This window comes from Talpa europaea (assembly GCF_964194135.1).
Source record: "Talpa europaea genome assembly, chromosome: 10".
NCBI classification, from domain to species: domain Eukaryota; kingdom Metazoa; phylum Chordata; class Mammalia; order Eulipotyphla; family Talpidae; genus Talpa; species Talpa europaea.
The window spans coordinates 91,641,390-91,659,231 of record NC_140077.1 but is presented as its reverse complement, the minus strand read 5'-3'; the positions used below and the strand labels follow the sequence as shown (position 1 = coordinate 91,659,231).

The window sequence follows — 17,842 nt, the reverse complement described above, 5'->3', positions numbered from 1 at the left end:
GAAAACACTATATTGGTTAAATAAAGCTAATTAAGAGTTAACGCCGTTCATAATATAACATACGCACATAAAATATGAAATGTGCATATGAGAAATTTAATAAAGGAGTAGATTCAGACATCAAATCTCTTATGAGGTCACTGACATTTCTCCTCGAAATCCTTTCACTGGGGGCTGAAGTCAGCTCTCCACCCAATGAAGCAGGGTTTTCACACAGGCAAGGGACCTACACATGAAAGATATAGTTGACTTACCTTTGACCTTAGGGATATTCAAAATATCACATAAGTTTGAGATTTAGTGACAAAGATGGAGAGAAGCATTTTTAAAGAACTTTTTAAAATCTAACACAGCCTCATTTTTCCTCATCTGAGAAATAGGGACTCACTGTAATCACTGTGTAAGGATAAAACAATTGATAAGAAATTTTCCAATACTGTGAAAAGTAAAGGTGTATACAGGCACCAGATGTTGCTGTAGTTACTAAGGAATGCAAGTATCAAAGACACAGGTGCAGAAAGACATTGAAGGACCATGAATTGCCTGTGGCCCCTGGCTGTTTCCCATCGCACTCACATCAGACCTGGAAACCATTCCTGAAAATAGGGACTTGGTCTGACCTGCAAAAATAAAAGGCATCCACTGATGCACGTGTGCTATGCATACTCATGAAAATCTAACAGGTCCCTGCACTTATGACACTTCAAGTCCGTTACTCTATAACGATCCTCTTTTCTTTACTGTTGCTTCACATGTATTTGTCTTGTTCTCCAAAGCACTCCAAGGCACTCTCCAGATAGCGAGTGCCTTGAGGGACTGGACATACATTTCTGTCAAACAGTAACCTTGCACACTGCCTACAGGTAAGAGCACTCCTTCAAAGATCAAGAAGAATGAAGAGTAAAAATGGTAAAGAGAAATGAAAGTATATTCTGTGCCAAAAGTTTATATATTGTTATATTCTTCTTTAAATCTGATGCATCAGTTGGAGCTTCCCTGACTCCTGAAGACTGCAAAAGCCTGCCTGTTAGCCAAATTCTCTTTCCTTGAAAGATCAAGTACTTTTAAATTCCCTACAAGTCTATGGATATTGGTATTCTCACAGTCACCCTGACCCTAAATTTCTGCTTCTTTCATTCTGGACTCTTCTTGCCACCTGAGAACTCTGCCCTCTGATTCTTGAGGTGAAACTCAGCCACAACTCAATTTTAAGAAAAGGAGACCTTTTTTGAAAACAATAAAATGTATTACGCTTTCTAAAGACAGGGTGAAAGAAGCATGAGCTTTGCAGTTTCTAACTCCTTAGTTTCCTAGAGATTTGCAAAGGCTTCTTCTTCCCAATTAGCACCGGTGGGCCTTGATTTATGACCCAGAACTTAATCTATTTTGGTGTTTTGTGTAGACAAGGAAAACATGTACATCCTGCTGTTTTTTGACTATAAATGTCAATCAGGTCAAGTCAGTTGATAGTGTTGTTCTAATTTTAATATTTAGTGGTTTTCTGTCAGGTTTCTATTAATTATTGAGAGAGGTATTGGGATTTTTGCCTATCATTGTGGATTTGTGTATTTCTCCTGTCAGTTCTCTCAGTTACTGACTTGTGTATTTTAAACCTCTGTTGTTTGGTATATAAATGTTAGAAATTGTTATATTCTGTTGACAATTACACTCTTTTGCAATACAACCTTCTTTATTCTGGGTAATATTTTCGCTCTAAGATATACAGTATTATTTAATATGAATAAATAATTCACACAGCCTTCTCCTAAGAAGCAGTGCCTGCATGGATTATCTATGTGGCCTCTTCTCCTCCTGGAACATGATAGAGGGGCTCCCACCTCAGGGTATTGCCCAGGTCTCCTCTCTCTGCTTTGGTCCCTTTCTATAGATTTCCACACAACTCCTAATAAATTAGGTGAGCACAGTTAATATTTATCAGAGGCTTTCCATGTAACAGACACTATATTTTTAAAGCAATTTAAAGCAACGCCTTTTAAACAGCAGAAATATGTCTTCCTAAGCACTCCTTTGGCTGAAAGTAGAGAAAACCTAATGTTCTATAGATTACATCTTCTCGCAGAACTCACTAAAAGCCAGTGAGGTAATGTTGATGATGCCAAACAAAGAATTTAAAAAGCAAATTCAAAAGTTTAAGAACAGGAAGTCTGCCCTGAAAATTAAATTGGATTTAGTGTGTTTCATTTGATCAGAAAAGAAATACAAGTGAGGACAAAAAGAAATCTTTTAATCAATGAATACATTCTTTAGAATAGGCTTTCCTTTTATAGACTAAAGGTTTTTCATTTTTTCATTTATAGAAATTCTTTATTTCCATTCTTCCCTGTTGAGGAACACATTCATTCACAATGTCACTCAACCAATGTTTGATCACCTACAAGATGCCCTGTGGGTTGTAGAAGGTCATATTACATGACCAATGCCTTTCAGCATTGCTATCATAACTGAGCAATTGTACCTGGAATAATATCTATGAGTCTCTTCTCTTCCCTAATCCATTCAATAAACTATCAAATTAACATTCATCCTCTCTAGTTCTGACAATGATTCTCTTAGGGCATTTTGAAGGGGAGGTGAAGAGACTGGACCTCTGTGTATGCAGAAAATACGAGCATGTACTTTAGTTAAAAAAAAAAATCTCTATTTTTGAAGATTTATTTATTTGTTTGGTTTTTTTTTACTATTAAAATCAAGTTTTTGGTCTTTATATTATGCTATAGTTTTTTAAGGATGTTACTCGGGGAATAACTAGGCAAACTATACAAAGTAATTATTTATTTATACAAGCACTGGGTACAGTCAGAAGCGCAGGAGGGTGAGAGAATTCACCAGAGCCAGAGCAGGGAGCAAAGCAGGCAGAAGGACAGAAGTACACTGCTGAGGGGAGCAGTGGGTGGCAGGAGAGGTCTGCGCAGCATGTGGGACCCTCCTCCTGTGGCCAGGGAGCAGCCGGGGATCGAACCGGCGCTGCAGAAGCTACGGGCAGCTTCGCAACCCAGCGCTCAACTGCTGCGCCACCAAGGAGGCCTTATTTTTTGTTTTTTCTTATCAACCAAGTACAAGCAATTGCTAGCCAAAAAAGAGCAACTCCTTGGAAGTGGCTTCAACATACCTCTTTATTGCTACCCAATCTCATTGATCACTCCAGAGTTTGAAGGGTTAAATTGCAATAACCTGACTGCAGATATTCCTCAGGGATTTCTTTTGTAGGCATGTCTGCACAGGAAGCACACAATGCACATAATTATATTTAGTTTATAAATCACCTCAGGATGACTTTGTGGAGGACAACGATGGGGAGAGTGACCAGATGGGGATGAGGGACTTGATTTGAGGAACAGCTTAGTTTCCACTGCTCATTTGGCATCTACCATATTTTCTGTAAATAACAAATTTGCTTTTTTTCTTATTACTTATGTTGTTTTTCCTATTTTGCACTATATTTAACCTGCAAATTTCTGTGAAGTTATAAGAGCAAACTTGTTTTGTTCAGGTTATAAGGGCAAAATATTTAGTATGTACTGTTATTACATTAGTTGAAGGTTCTCTGCAGATGTTATTTTCTGGTTGAAGAAATTCTCTTCTATTTTTAGTTAAAAAGACTATATACTATGAAATAACTTTGATTGTTTTCAGAAGTTTTCAATGTCTATTCAGATTATTTTATGGGAGCTATGAAGCTTGTTGCATTAGCATAAAGGATAACATAAACCAACCTTGCATTCTTGGAAAAACTGCTGGTCATGATGTAATACTTTAATAAACATTGAGAATTCAATGTGCTGATATGTTAAGATAGTTTATACCCAAATTTATATGGCACATTCAAAGAAACTTGTTTTAAAATGTTTTGTCAAATGACGGTTCAGCAGGCCTCAGAAAACAACCTGAGAAACACATATTTCTCTTTGCTTTCCTAAATGAGTTCATGCAGAATTGATAGGTTTTATTCCTTTATGTTATTGGGGAATCACCAGTGCACTCATCTCAGCCTGAAGTTTTCCTTGTTGAAAAGAAATCTGAATGGTGGAAAAATATGAATTTGATTTCAATGGGAGAATAGATGGTTAAAATAGGATGTACTGAAAAACAGAAATTCTGAAGTTGGGTTTCTTATTGTCATTGATAAAACTTAGATCTAAAAAAGTTTAAATAAAAATCAAAATAATAATAATACATTTCAAGAAGGTTAAGTTTAATTTACCAGAAATTTTAGTGTCTATACTATTTTAGTATTTACATTATTAAGCATCTGAATGCAAATTCTGGAAATAGACTTATTTTATTTTTAAAATAGTATTTATGAAATATTTAATCATTTCCAGTACTACTGATGCTTCTAAAGAAAAATTCATCTATCTACCTAATACCTATCCATCCATATATCTATCCATCCATCCATCTATTCATCATCTCTCTCTCTCTCTCATCTATCTATAATCTACCTATCTTTTAAAGTATGTTCTTCCTGTTAGGAGTCTGCCTAGTCCTAAGACAAAGACCCTGAGAATTACTACATTTTTTCCTAGTATAGAAACAATGACTTCTCTCCTTAAACTTCTGCCTCTCTAGAGAAGCAATGTCCACATTAAAGTAACAGGATACCTTTGCAAGGAACTCATTCCACTTCTAAAATAAATGAATCTGCTGTGGTTTCTGCCACATATAAATGTCATGAATTGGAGAATGCCAGGTGAATAATGTACATCATAATGCTTGTTTCGATTTAAGTGTTTTGTGATACTTCTGTTTATCATCTTGCTCAGCTGTCGAAAATATTCATTTGAGAAGAAAGGCTTCCACATTGGTGTAAAACCAAGATGTCTTTTCTTTTCCATTCTATAATGCCTGTCATTTGTCAAGCTGGTATGTTTTTATAGCTCCCATGCTCTCCAAAAGGCATTTCCCAGAAGCTGCCTTCCAAATTTCCCCACCATAATCTCAAAGGAGTATGTAAAATGGTAAAATTCTGAAGCATGCTCAAACAAAGCAAGAGCAGGAATGGAATACATTTTTCTCAGTCTTTTGAGTGTTCAAGTCAGAAAGAGTATAAAGAGGTTCCCCACACACTGCTGTTCCCAGCAACGGTTACATTCTTGAATGGTTTTAAGAGGAAGCACTATAATTACAGTTCTTCTGGTTCTCAAAGGAGTATAATTTCATTTTGCATCATGCTTTTTTTTTCCTTGTGGCTTAGGTCTATTTCGCTCAAAGATCATAAGCTATAACTTATGAAATTCCGATGCATGTAATATATGTCACCATGTTAATTTAGAACATTTCATAAATGTCATCTGAATGGCACAACTACACAGTGTGGTCTTATTGTAATTTGCTGCAAAATTAGTATTGAGGTTATTAACAAGGTAGTGTCTGACTTCATCAAAATAAAAGATTGCACAGTAGCATTTAAGAAATATTTCCTACATGAATGTGTGTTCCATGTTTATTTTTGCCATTGTCTAGAAATATGCTTTATGACAGTTTATTTGGTTTAGCAATCATGTTTGTGGGGTTTTGGTTTTTTTTTTTTTTTGAAAAATGCTATCAAAGTACTAAGAACCCCCACAGGGGGGTATCTGCCAACTTACTGAACAAGCAAAAATGTAAATTCCAACTATATCAAGAGAGGAAGCGGCCTATCTGACATGACAAACTAAATGCTTCGGGATTTTAAAAAGTGCCTTTACAAGCATCCTTAACAAATAGTACCAGGAAATTGGACAGCCACATGCCAAAAAAAAAAAAAAAATGAAACTAGATTGGTACTTAACTTCACATACAAAAATTCACTCAAAATGTATTAAAGTCTTGGGTTTAAGACGTGAAACCATTAAACACTTAAAAGAAAACATAGGTGATAAAATCCTGGACATCAATAGCATGGGTATATTTGGAGACACAATTCAAAGGCCAGAGAAGCAAAAGCAAAAATAAACAAATGGAACTACATCAAACTAAACTACTGTTGTACAGTGGGATAAAACCACCACAAAAACAAAAAGGTAGCCTATGAAACAGGAGAAGATATCTGTGTATCACACAAGGGGTCATTTCCAAAAATATATAAAGAACTCATACAACACTACAAAAATAAAAACCCAATCAAAAAATGGGCAAAAGATCTCCAGTCTTCTTTAAAGAAGACATCTACATGGCCTACATGCAGATGAAAAAAAAATGTTCAACTTCACATATTATAAGGGAAATGTAAATCAAAACCACATTGAGATACCATGTCACCCCTGAGAGAATGCCTCATGTCAAAAAGGATGAAAACAAATAGTACAGAGATACTTAGACAAAATGGAAACACCAGATGATCAAGCAATACCACTGCTAGATATTTACCCAAAAAATATGAAAACTCTAATGTGAAAAGATGTATGTAGCACTTTCCACACTTGCCAATGGCCAACCTAAGGCTTCAACAATAGATAACTGGATAAAGAGATGATGAAACACACACTCAATGTTATACTGTCAGCTACTAAAAAAAAAGGTGAAATAGTACCTTCTGAATCCAAATGGATGGATCTTGAGGTGATGCTCAGGGAAATAAGTCAGAAAGTGAATGACAGACACCAGATGGCTTTATTTATTTGTTGACTGTAAATTACCCAAGAAAACAAACTGGCAATGAACATCAAAAATGATTGTAAGATTCTGTGAAAAATAAACTGGTTAGCAGGGGGAAAGGAGGTGGAGAGAAGAGGGGATAATGGAAGGGAGGGGGTAGACATGAGTCTTGGAGGAGAGTGAACACATAAGATGGTGTGAAAATGTATCCCAAAACAATAGACTTATGGAAATGTCTGACAGATTAATACAATTTGAGGAGAAAATCACTAATAAAATAAAAAATTACAAGTGCCTTGACAAGATATTCAAGTCATTGTATGTGTATCCACATAGCCTTTGTATCCATCAGCATTAAGGGAGCTACATCAACGCCTTAAATTACCCAAATCTCCATTTGGGGATTGGAATTGTGTTGGCTCCAAGAACTAATAATATGCCACTGAATTCTATGCATTTTTTATATCCTAAATACCTAGGCATTTTTAATAGGATTAATGGGAGTTGTAATAATCCTCGGATAAATGGACATGTTTCCTTCCCATTTTGGGATAGTGTTCATAAATTTCCAGCTTAGCAACCTGCTGTGGAACACATGTTTAAGAAAAACCTGAGGTCTCTAACCTCAAGCCTGCACTTGCGAAACCCGTTTGAATTTCTGCTTTACTCCATTTTTATTTGCGTGATCTTGCAGGAGCTACTTAATTTTTCTGAGACTCCAAATTCTTAACTAATCAATGGATAAAGTAATACCTTGACTAACTTGGTAAGAACTGAATTGACTGAAAGCAGCTAGCAAAGTAAATTGTACATGGCAAGCACAAAAGAATGGAATCTGTGAGAATATTACAGACAAATTTGATACATTTCTATGATATTGTCCACCTGTAGATTTGTCAGATGCAATGTGTGCTACTACAACAGACAGTACCAAAATGGCAGCATGGGTAGATCAATGTGGAATTCAATCCTTTAGTCCAACAGGAGCCAAAACATTCCCCATCCTGAAGAATACTGGGGAACAGAGCACCACAGCTAACAGCCTTTGCCTTGGGAGAGACTATTCATTGGTCTGGTAGGTCAGGGGAAGGTGGAGACTAGTTGTATTCTATTTCTGAATAAATCAGTATCATCCACAAGCATGCACCAAGGGTCATTAAGTTGTAGTCTTAATCTTTGAAGAAAACTTGCTAAATTTATATACTTAAGTTAATGAAAAAATGATTTCATCCTGTAATCACAGCCCCAAGAAGCAAGCTATACCTATAAATCCATCTATCCATCCATTCATCCATCTATTCATCCATCCATTCATCCACCCTTCTCCCTCACTGTATATCCTTGCTAAAAAATCTTAAAATACTCATATTTGGAAATTACCTTCAAAATCTAAGATCTCTATGAATACTTAATGCATTTTTGCTCTTTTAATTTGACCTTCACCTGGGAGCACTTAGAGGCAGTGACTACTTTCTCACTTGCTTGTCCTTGGGGCCTCTCTCTCACTAGTGCTCATGAACACACTTTGTCACATCTCTCTAGCTTATCCTAACTAGTATTGGTAGAAGTGCAATAGACCCTATTATCATATTACCTTGCTCTAAGTTGAACCAATTCTTCCAACATCCACTTACTGCCTCACACTCTGCCAGTGCTATTATCACTTCAGAATCTAGCCTCGAATGCTGAGGTATTATTTGATCAAGTTTGTACACCCTGACCCTGGGGAGCAGCGTCTTCCCAAGGAGATGCCAGATGTGTTCATATATGTTAAAGTCAATCCAGGCTGAAGCTAGAACCTCACCTCAGTGACAGATCCATCCATCTGACCTCCATGCACCCTGAAACAGCCTTGATTGTGGATGACTCCTTCAGGCCAGACTTTCTATCAAGCTGGGACCCATTTGCCTTTCTTTTCCCATTTCACCCCAGTAATTTGTTCCTATCTTTGTGCATCTGGCCTACTACTTTATCAGGTTAATCAGTTATAATTCAGCTTATCAGTTACAAGAAAAATGCTACTACTCATCTCTCCTTAAGTCTCTGAAAGACCACATAGCTTATGCCCAAAGCTTCATGCCTCTCAGAGCTCTAAGAAAATCCCCTGATTGTGTATCCTTCACCATCTCAGTGCTTACAGATACTATCAGTATGCCATACTATTCAGAGTCAAGTTTCTCACAGGCTGAAGAAATTCTTGAATTACTTCCCTTTGTATGCTTTAATATTTAGGTAATATAAAAAACAAGGCAATAGGTATCTGGAAAATCTACATCCTGACTTTTGGGCATGTTGTGGTAATTAATGACAAATACAAAGTTCTGGGTGGAGGTGAAAGCATCGATGTACTGCAGGAAATAGTACATTATGCAGGGAAAATATATTCTGCTCCATTTTTTAAAGTATTTCCTTGAAAATTATCACTCTGGCAGAACAATCAATTTTCATGAGTAGGATCCTTATTCCTTATGATTCCATCTTCCATGGGTCAGACCTAGAAATACTTCCTTCATTGATGCCTTTCCATTTCATCTAATTCATTTCAACCCCTAGTCACCTGCCTTATTAATCTATTTTTAATGTCTCTTACTTATTTCTCTCTGTTCTGGCTCTACCACAGCTGTATATTGATGCCTTATTGAGCATTACAATCAGCCATTCTTCTCTCTTTTTATATAATTACAACTATATTTTCAGCTAACTTTCAGATTCCCTTATTATTTTTTATTCCCATTTTTTAATGGTTTAAAATTTTGAGGACACAGCTCAGGGTCCAATTCAACCATAATTTAACAGAGACTCAGTGATGTAGAAATCTTAGGAAACAGTTTAATTTTCAGATGGGATTCAGAGGGAGCTAATCTTAGAAGTTTGCAGAGCCCTGCCCTGATTGATCTCCTCCATCTCCATGGTGGTGGCTGACCTGACATGGTTTCTTCAGCCAGATCCCAAAACACAGCAAATTAAGAAAGAGAGAGAAGGTAGGAATGATGGAGAAAATCCCAAGAAGAAAAACACTCCGACATTTATTGAATGGCTTTTATAGAAGTCTTGCTATACACGAGGGACTTTCTCTTAAGTTCCCCTCACATCATCAGCATCACCTGTGCAGATGGGGACAGAAGGTATCCCAGGGAGATCAGCAGACATATGAAGGAAGCATAGTGGAGGCTCAAGTTGGAAGTAGACAGTTCTCAGTCACCTTGGGTTTAGAGCCAGCTCCTGGGATCTCTACCTATAAATATGGGCTCATGCACCTTTCTCCATATACCTTAGAATAACTCTTTTAAAGCATCATCCAGGTCTACAATTCTATCTGGTTCTTCTGAACTTAAAGTGAATTGAGAGAGAGAAAAAACAGTCAACAACCAATTTAGGACAGATGTTGAACAAGTCATGCACAGTTCAAAAGAAATAAGAAGAAAGTGAAGTGACATCCTGGGGAATCCACATTATGTTTCTGTATTAACAGCCAAGTCTGCTCTCAAACAAATGTACTATTGCACAAAGCAGTGACATTCTCATCTTTGGGACTCATAGATACCTTTCATATGGCAACAAAATGTCCCCTCAAAAATACATCAATAAAACTATGCAGAAAGCTAATTTAAAGTTGCATATGGATGCCCTGAAATTTATCCATGGTAGCCGTTGGGATTCAGTATATTGAATATTAAGGATCCCTTGATAATGATAATGATTTTTCCATTTTCATCACTGTTGCTAATATTAATATTAAGCTTTACATGTTCTATGTGCCTTGACTTTGGCATTGGCACTTTTAGAGTTGAGTGACTCAGAACATTACTTCATGCCATTCTCGTGATTTTGGCATTCACATGACAAAGAATTACATTTCTTATGGAAGAATACAGCACACATGCTATATCTTATGAGATTGGATGGAGTTTCAAATGACAACTGCCAAAGGGAAACTTCCCTTCCAGAACACAGAGCGCTCAACGCAGCCACTCAGTCCATTTGGGGCTGGCTTGATTCCTAAGTTATTATAACAAAATGAGACTTGAACTACTGCCTAATTTCCTTGTATGCTCCCTAATATTATTAAGGATTGCAATTGCATGAATTTAAAAAATGTCCTTGAATTTCATTTTACAGTTTATAATTCTGACACTGTTGACACCTTTTTTAGCATGTATTTGGTTATCCTATTGAAAATGCCAGTAAACATTTTTAGGCAAAGTACACCTGCTGATATAATCCACAGATAGTAACAATTCCTGTACTTTGGGTCTATACTTGGAGCATAGAAAAAAACAAGAAGAAATTTAAGGCAATATATGAATGTGATTTAGACATAGACTATAGGGAGTTTTAAACTCACAAAAAAGTCCTATCATTGTACCGACATACATAGCTCTCACTGGCTACACACCATATTTAACGAAGACTATCTTTTTCTGATTATAAAAATGATCAACAAAGCAAATTAGGGAAGTGTTTTGAAAGCACAGAAAAAATGTTGCTTCTTATTTAAACTAGATTTTTACCTGTGGAAAATACCGATATACAGAAGCATCTAAAACAGTTCTCTCTCTCTCTTCCTGTCCCTCTCCTTCCCTTTCCCCTAGTGCTGAGATGAAAATACAGTTTGTAATATGTGTCAGTACTTTCTTCCTTGCTTAATAATTTTCCACCAAGCAGATAAACCACATTTTATTTATCCATTCATCAGAAAAGAAATCCTATACTGTCAAAATATTAACAAGGATGTAAAACAATGGTACTTCATTAAAATGTTAACTTTGAAGAAAAAAATTAAAAAGAAACTAGGTAGCAAATAGTTACTTAAGGAAAATATCTTTCAATACCATAAAGAAAAAAAGATCCCTTTAAAATATATGATTTATATTTACTTTTTTAGATCATAATTTTCTGTCATTTCTTATGTTTATTGTTGTCCTCTGTCTTGTATTTTAATTTTCTATTAATTATTTTATGGGTTTGACAAGTGGTAACATTCTACCATTCATCAATACTAAAAGAAGTTGTAAAATCATACAGCTTAGAAATGGGTATGGAAATTTTATTGAAAAGGTCTTCTTTTGAAATTTTAAGGGAATGCTTCATTTACTAGTATTCTGTAGTTTTAGCATAGAAATCTGTACATTATGAACAACACTGCATTTTTATTTCTGTGTCTAGACCTTCATTTCTAACACAGTAATACTACTATTTTTTGTATGTTAAGCTTACATATCACTACTTTTTTGTATTCACAATAGTTCTAGTAGTGGCATTTTGGGGGATTTTATTTTTTGGTAAATCATCATACTATTGTAAAAAGAACAGCTCTGGGTTTTCCTTTCTGGTCAGTATGCCCTTGTTTTCCTTTTCTTGCTTTATTACACTGGCTAGACCTTACAGTTCTATGAAGAATACACATAATGGCATCCTTATCCTGTCTGGCTCCTGACCTTAGGGAAAAGCATTCAGTAGTTAGATGTCAGCTGTAATAGGTATTGTTTTGTTGATGTTTGTTTTCAAGTTGAGAAACTCTGCTCTAGTACTGGTTTTCTGAATGCTTACCATAAATGGGAGTGAGATTGGTCTTTGCATCCATGACATCTTGTTGTGATTTTTTTTCTTTTGCTTATTAGTAAGATGGATTACATTGTTTGATTTCAAATACTGAACCAGCATTATATTCCTGGAATATAAGCACCTTGGTCTTTGTGTTTGTCTTTTTGCATATTGCTGCAAAAAGAATTCTATTTGTCCAAATATTATCAAGAATACTGGCATCCAGGGCCTCACCGATGGTGCAGTGGTTGAGCGCTGGGTTGCGAAGCTGCCTGCAGGCTCTGCAGCGCCGGTTCGATCCCTGGCCACCGGGCGAGGGTCCCACATGGCATGCAGACCTTTCCTGCTGCCCACTGCTCCCCTCAGCAGTGTACTTTTGTCAGTCTGCCTACTCTGCTCTGCTCTCCGCTCTGGCTCTGGCGAATTCTCTCATCCTCCAGCGCTTCTGACTGTATCCAGTGCTTGTATAAGTAAATAAATAAATCCTTAACAAAAAAAAAACAATATTGGCTTCCACAGTCACGAGGGCCATTGGTCTGCCCTTGTCTTCTTATGTACTGAGTTATTATTTGGTTTTGATAGTAGGATATACTGTCATAAAATGAGTTAGGATATCTTTTTTCCTCTTTTATTTTCTGTAAGAGATGCAGAACTGGTGCTAATTACTCTTTAAATGTCTGGCAGAATTCTGTAATGAAACCATCTGGCCTTAGAGATTTCTTTTTCAGTATGCTTTAAATTATGAATTAAAAATTCTTAATAATTGTAGGACTATTCACATTATGCTTCATATCGGGTGAGTTGTGACAATTTGCACTCTTTGAGGAAGCACTCCATTTCCTCCCTGTTGTAAATCCCTTGTGTGTAGAGGTATTGATGGTTTCCTCTTGTTAGTCTTTTGATGTCTGCAAGATATGTACTGATACTTCTTATTTCATTCCTATTATTAGTGATTTGTTTATTAGTTTAATTTGTTAATCTTGGTAAATGTCAATTTTATTGCTCTTTCCAAAGATCCTTTTTTCATTGATTTTCTCTATTGTTCTTCTGTTTTTAATTTTCTGTGCATATATATATATATATATATATGCATACACACACACACAACACACACACACATCAGTGTCAGCTAGCTTTTTCTTTTCCAAATCTACGTAAGTGGAGAACAACTATCTCCCTTTACCTCCTTATTTTTTAAAAAAAGTTCACTTAAATACCTCCTCTAATATACTGAGAACTACATTAGCTAGTGAAGGAGTTTTTGCTTTAACAATCAAAAGTCATTTAGAAGTAGAAGTAGGAATTCATATTTACCCCATTTTTGTTCTTTTAGTTCTATTTTGTTCTGATGCTTTTTACTCCTTCCTGGTGTTTGAAGATTCCTTCAGTTATCATTTTTCTTTGTGTTAGAAGTTTCTATAGCCAATCTGTTGGGTAGCTGTGCCAGGAACAAATTCTAAGTTTTCCATTTGAGAATATTGTGATTTCCTCCTCATCACTGAAGGATATTTTCACTGAATATAAACTGTGTTAGATTCTCTTCTTTCAGCATTTGACAGATATTGGGCGATTTCCTTCTATGTTAAATATGGTGAGAAATCTGCTGTCATTACAATTGCTTCTCCCCTATAGGTGATGTGTCACTTGTCTCTAGTTGATGTCAAGATGTTTTCCTTTTCCTTTAGGTCCAGAAGTTCGGGCATACTGTGCTTGGATTTCTCTAGATTTATACCTTAAAGATGCATAAAGCTTCTTTAATGCATGGGTTTAGGGCTTTTGCTAAAAGCCATCTCCTTACTTTTCTCTTTTTAGAATTCTAATGACATCAAAATTAGGTCTTTTGTTATGATCCCACAATCTTACCTATTCATTTTTTTCTAGTGTATTTATTTTTCTGTTGCTCAGATTGGGGTAATTTCTATTGTTCTACCTTCAAGCTCACTGATCCTTTCCTTTTTCGCATCCGATCTGTCCATCAATGAAACACATCTATTGAGGTTTTTTTTTAAGCAATTGTTTTTTTTCATTCTAAAATTACCACCTAGGTTTCCCTTTTATCTTCTATTTCTTTGCTGATACTTTGTATTTTTTTGTTTCAAGCATGTTCTTAGTTTCTTTACAGAATAATTATGACAGATGCTTTAAAACCTTAATGTCTGTATCATCTTGATACTAACCTAATACTCTCATCTTTTTTTTTTATTCCATTAGAGGTCATACTAATTCTTGTCATAAATGATTTTATCAGAATCTGGGCATTTTGTTGTTGTAACAGTCTGAAAGTAACTTTGCTATACTATTTTTGACGGATTCAGATGAGTGTTGTTTTAACAGTCTGAATATTGAAATCATTGTTTTAATAGGCCTCCTCTGGATATCTGCTGAGAAGTGAAGGAGGGATACTGCCAGGTGGGGACAGAATCCATGTTGTTTACTCTACCACCAACACCCTGGGGGTCTTCTTGTTACTACTGGGAGGTCATGGGCTCCCCATTCCTCACTAGGCCTCTGAGAATACCACCTTAGCTGGAGGAAAGAGCCTCTGCTTCCAGATCTCTTCAACAATGCCTAGATACACTGATTACATCACAGGCCAAAGAGGTCTCAAAGAGGTTCAAGCATCTATCACTCTACTCCCAATTAGGTTCACCCTATGAGAAGTAGGGGAGAGACCCAGAGAGCTGTATGTTGGTGCAGTCTACATTGATTCATAAGACCAGAGGATGTCCATTTCTTGCCAAATCTCATTGGTAACTTGAAATTGACAGAATGGGATTTTGGTTTTATATCAGATAACCCAAGTTAAGAGACAAATCTGCTATATTTTAATTCCTGTGGATTATATGAATTAAATGTAAATATGTATGTAAATATGACTGGGGAGGTAGAACTCAAGATCATTTTATACAAATATTACTTGAAGTTAGATCTTCAAGAAGGAAAATTATTTAAGAAAAAATTTTCATATTATAATAATAACCAATCTGAATGACCATCTGGCTAACATTAATGCTCAAAAAAAATCTCTCTTGGTGCACTTAACTTTTTTTTGAATAACTATTTACTGGGCATTAATTACATGACTGAAATGTTTATGTGAAGAAAGAGAAGACAAAGGAACAAATTAATTGCATGAAGGCTTTAAAGAAAATAACATGGACTCATATATGACTAAGTGGTCAGTGACAGTTATCTCAAAAGGTATCTCAGTCTTTAAATTGAGTTTAATATCAAGCAAAAGAAAACCATGCTGGAAGTTCAGGGGGAATACTTAATGATGAGATGTGTAAAGACACAATCAGATTTTACTAATCAAAACACATAAAATTGGGCCTCCCTGGTGGCACAGCGGTTGAGCGCTGGGTTGCGAAGCTGCCCGCAGCCTCTGCAGCGCCGGTTTGATCCCCAGCTGCTCCCCGGCCACCGAAGGAGGGTCCCGCATGGCGCACAGACCTCTCCTGCCGCCCGCTGCTCCCCTCAGCAGTGTACTTCGGTCCTTCTGCCTGCTCTGCTCCCCGCTCTGACTCTGGTGAATTCTCTCACCCTCCCACGCTTCTGACTGTACCCAGTGCTTGTATAAATGAATAAATAAATCTTTAATAAATAAATAAATAAATAAATAAATAAAAGCTTTATAAAAAAAAAAAAACACATAAAATTGCAGTGTGACTTTTCAAGAAAATAGCTCCTTAATAGTATAAAATAAAAACAGCAGGAATTGTCCTTGTTAATTTTTGTAGACTTCAGCTTTCCAATGAAGGATATAATGTTCTTTTCTTAACATACTATGTTAGCTATGAAGTACAGCAAATCCATATTTTGTATATTTGACCACGCTTACCTATATTGACTTTTCTTTGTTAAAGTGGTTTTTAAAACACACTGGAAGTTTTGTAAGTATATTCTACATTGAACTTAGTATCTTCACACTGTAACTTAAAAATTATTTTTGCTTTAACCACATTGCGACTTTCCTAACAGCTGTTTACAACTGTTTACAAGAGAATATCTAACTACTAAAAATTAATCATTGAATTGATTATGCAAAGTATATTTGCCCTTTATCTATTTTCAAATATTACTATCATCACGACAGGTATAAAGCTCCCATCAAAGACACTGCATTTAAATATGAACCTGCTTTCTCTGATATAAAACAGGAGCGACCAAGGTTAAGAGACCAAGGTTAGCTAGTCTAACTAATCATGGAGGTCAGACATCGAATTTGTGATGTTGGTAATAAAAATGCATAGAATTCTGAAAATCCATTGTACTGTTAAGATGAAGTTGAAATAAAAAAATTAGAAATAGGGATAACACAATTTCCATTTGGATCTAAGTGCAAGTAAACTTTGCTATACTATCTTTGATGCATTTTTTTTTTTTTTGGAAAGTCCTTGTTTGCTATCACTTCTTAATATTAATCTACCCATAACTCCAAGGCATATACTCAATGTAGTTATCTGTTTACTTGGAAGCCTGTCCCTCCCCATTTTTTTTTTTGACAATTGTAAAATTAAAAGGAGCCTCTCTTATATGCAAATGGCCACCTAAGTTGACTTAAATTTCATGTTATTATTAAATCTTGCACAGGAACACGCTTAAACTATCCATCCCTTTGAAATGCAAACACACAGATCTTCCTATTCAATACAGCCTTTAATTTCACATTGGTTTCTGAAAGGAAAACAATTCTTTATCTTCAATATGAGAACTCACCTGATCACAAAAGAAACTGTTTCTAGTGCCAACTTTATCACAATCACAGGATTTGCAAACATCCATGGCTGAAGGATCTGCACCAACTTGTCGGAAAAAGTATTCCTCACACAGCTCACAATTCCATCCTGCATGAGGAAAAGGTTATGCATTATGACTCCCAATTCATTAAAATCAGCTGCATAATTCAAAATTAAAGACTGTATTCCTTTGAGGGAATTCTATAATTTTCGGGACGTCCATTTTAATGCACCTTTCATCTCTACCTGCCAATTTAGTGATCCAGAGCATATGAAACAATGAACCTGCTACAAACTGTGCTTTACTTCATTAAACTCCCATCTGTTACATAACACTGCACTTCTAAAAAGCTGCACTTTGCAGAGACCCATACATTTTGAAAGAGTGTGTTTCTATACTTAAAAGTTGCCATTATTTCTAAGGACCAGGTACTTAACAAAAATCAAATGTGAGAAATTCCAGATGTGTGGTAGAAACAGTTATACAGTTAGAAGCAAGAAGGTATGTAATCTTAAGAATATTTTCCTAGAACCGCATGTTATAAAAGAGGAGACTGCTCTTAGTAACTGCTATCATTCTATAGTAAACAAGATTGAAAGTAAATGCTTCTGTGAGTGTTTATGGCCATTATTTTTCATTTCAAATATCAAATAGAAATTCATTATAGTAGATATACCAAATGAATTTCATGTTAAATATTAGCTTGACATAATAAAAGTCATAGGTAATTTTATAGGTTATAATGTTTTTATTCCAAAATATTGCCTTTTCATATTATATATATAAGAAAAAATTCTAAACTGACCGAAGTTTCTAAAGTTAATGTGAGTAGCAAATAAGATCTCTGCAATGAAACTTAAAGCTATCAATCTGCCCTTTGGATATTATGTACTCCGCTCAAATATTGTTGACATTGGCCCAGTATTGGAAGACTATGGAAATAACTTAATCAAGTAAAAAC

At 35.7% G+C, this 17,842-nt stretch overlaps 1 protein-coding gene across 1 annotated transcript in view; it reads right to left on the bottom strand.

The window, feature by feature from the left end:
* The window catches only part of USH2A (usherin), a gene marked incomplete at both ends in the record, with an annotated part of 619,110 nt that overhangs the window by 506,107 nt on the left and 95,161 nt on the right, over positions 1-17,842 (bottom strand). Inside the window, 1 exon segment of the mRNA XM_084245562.1 lies at positions 16,861-16,988. Within this exon segment, the coding sequence (XP_084101688.1) occupies positions 16,861-16,988 (128 nt within the window).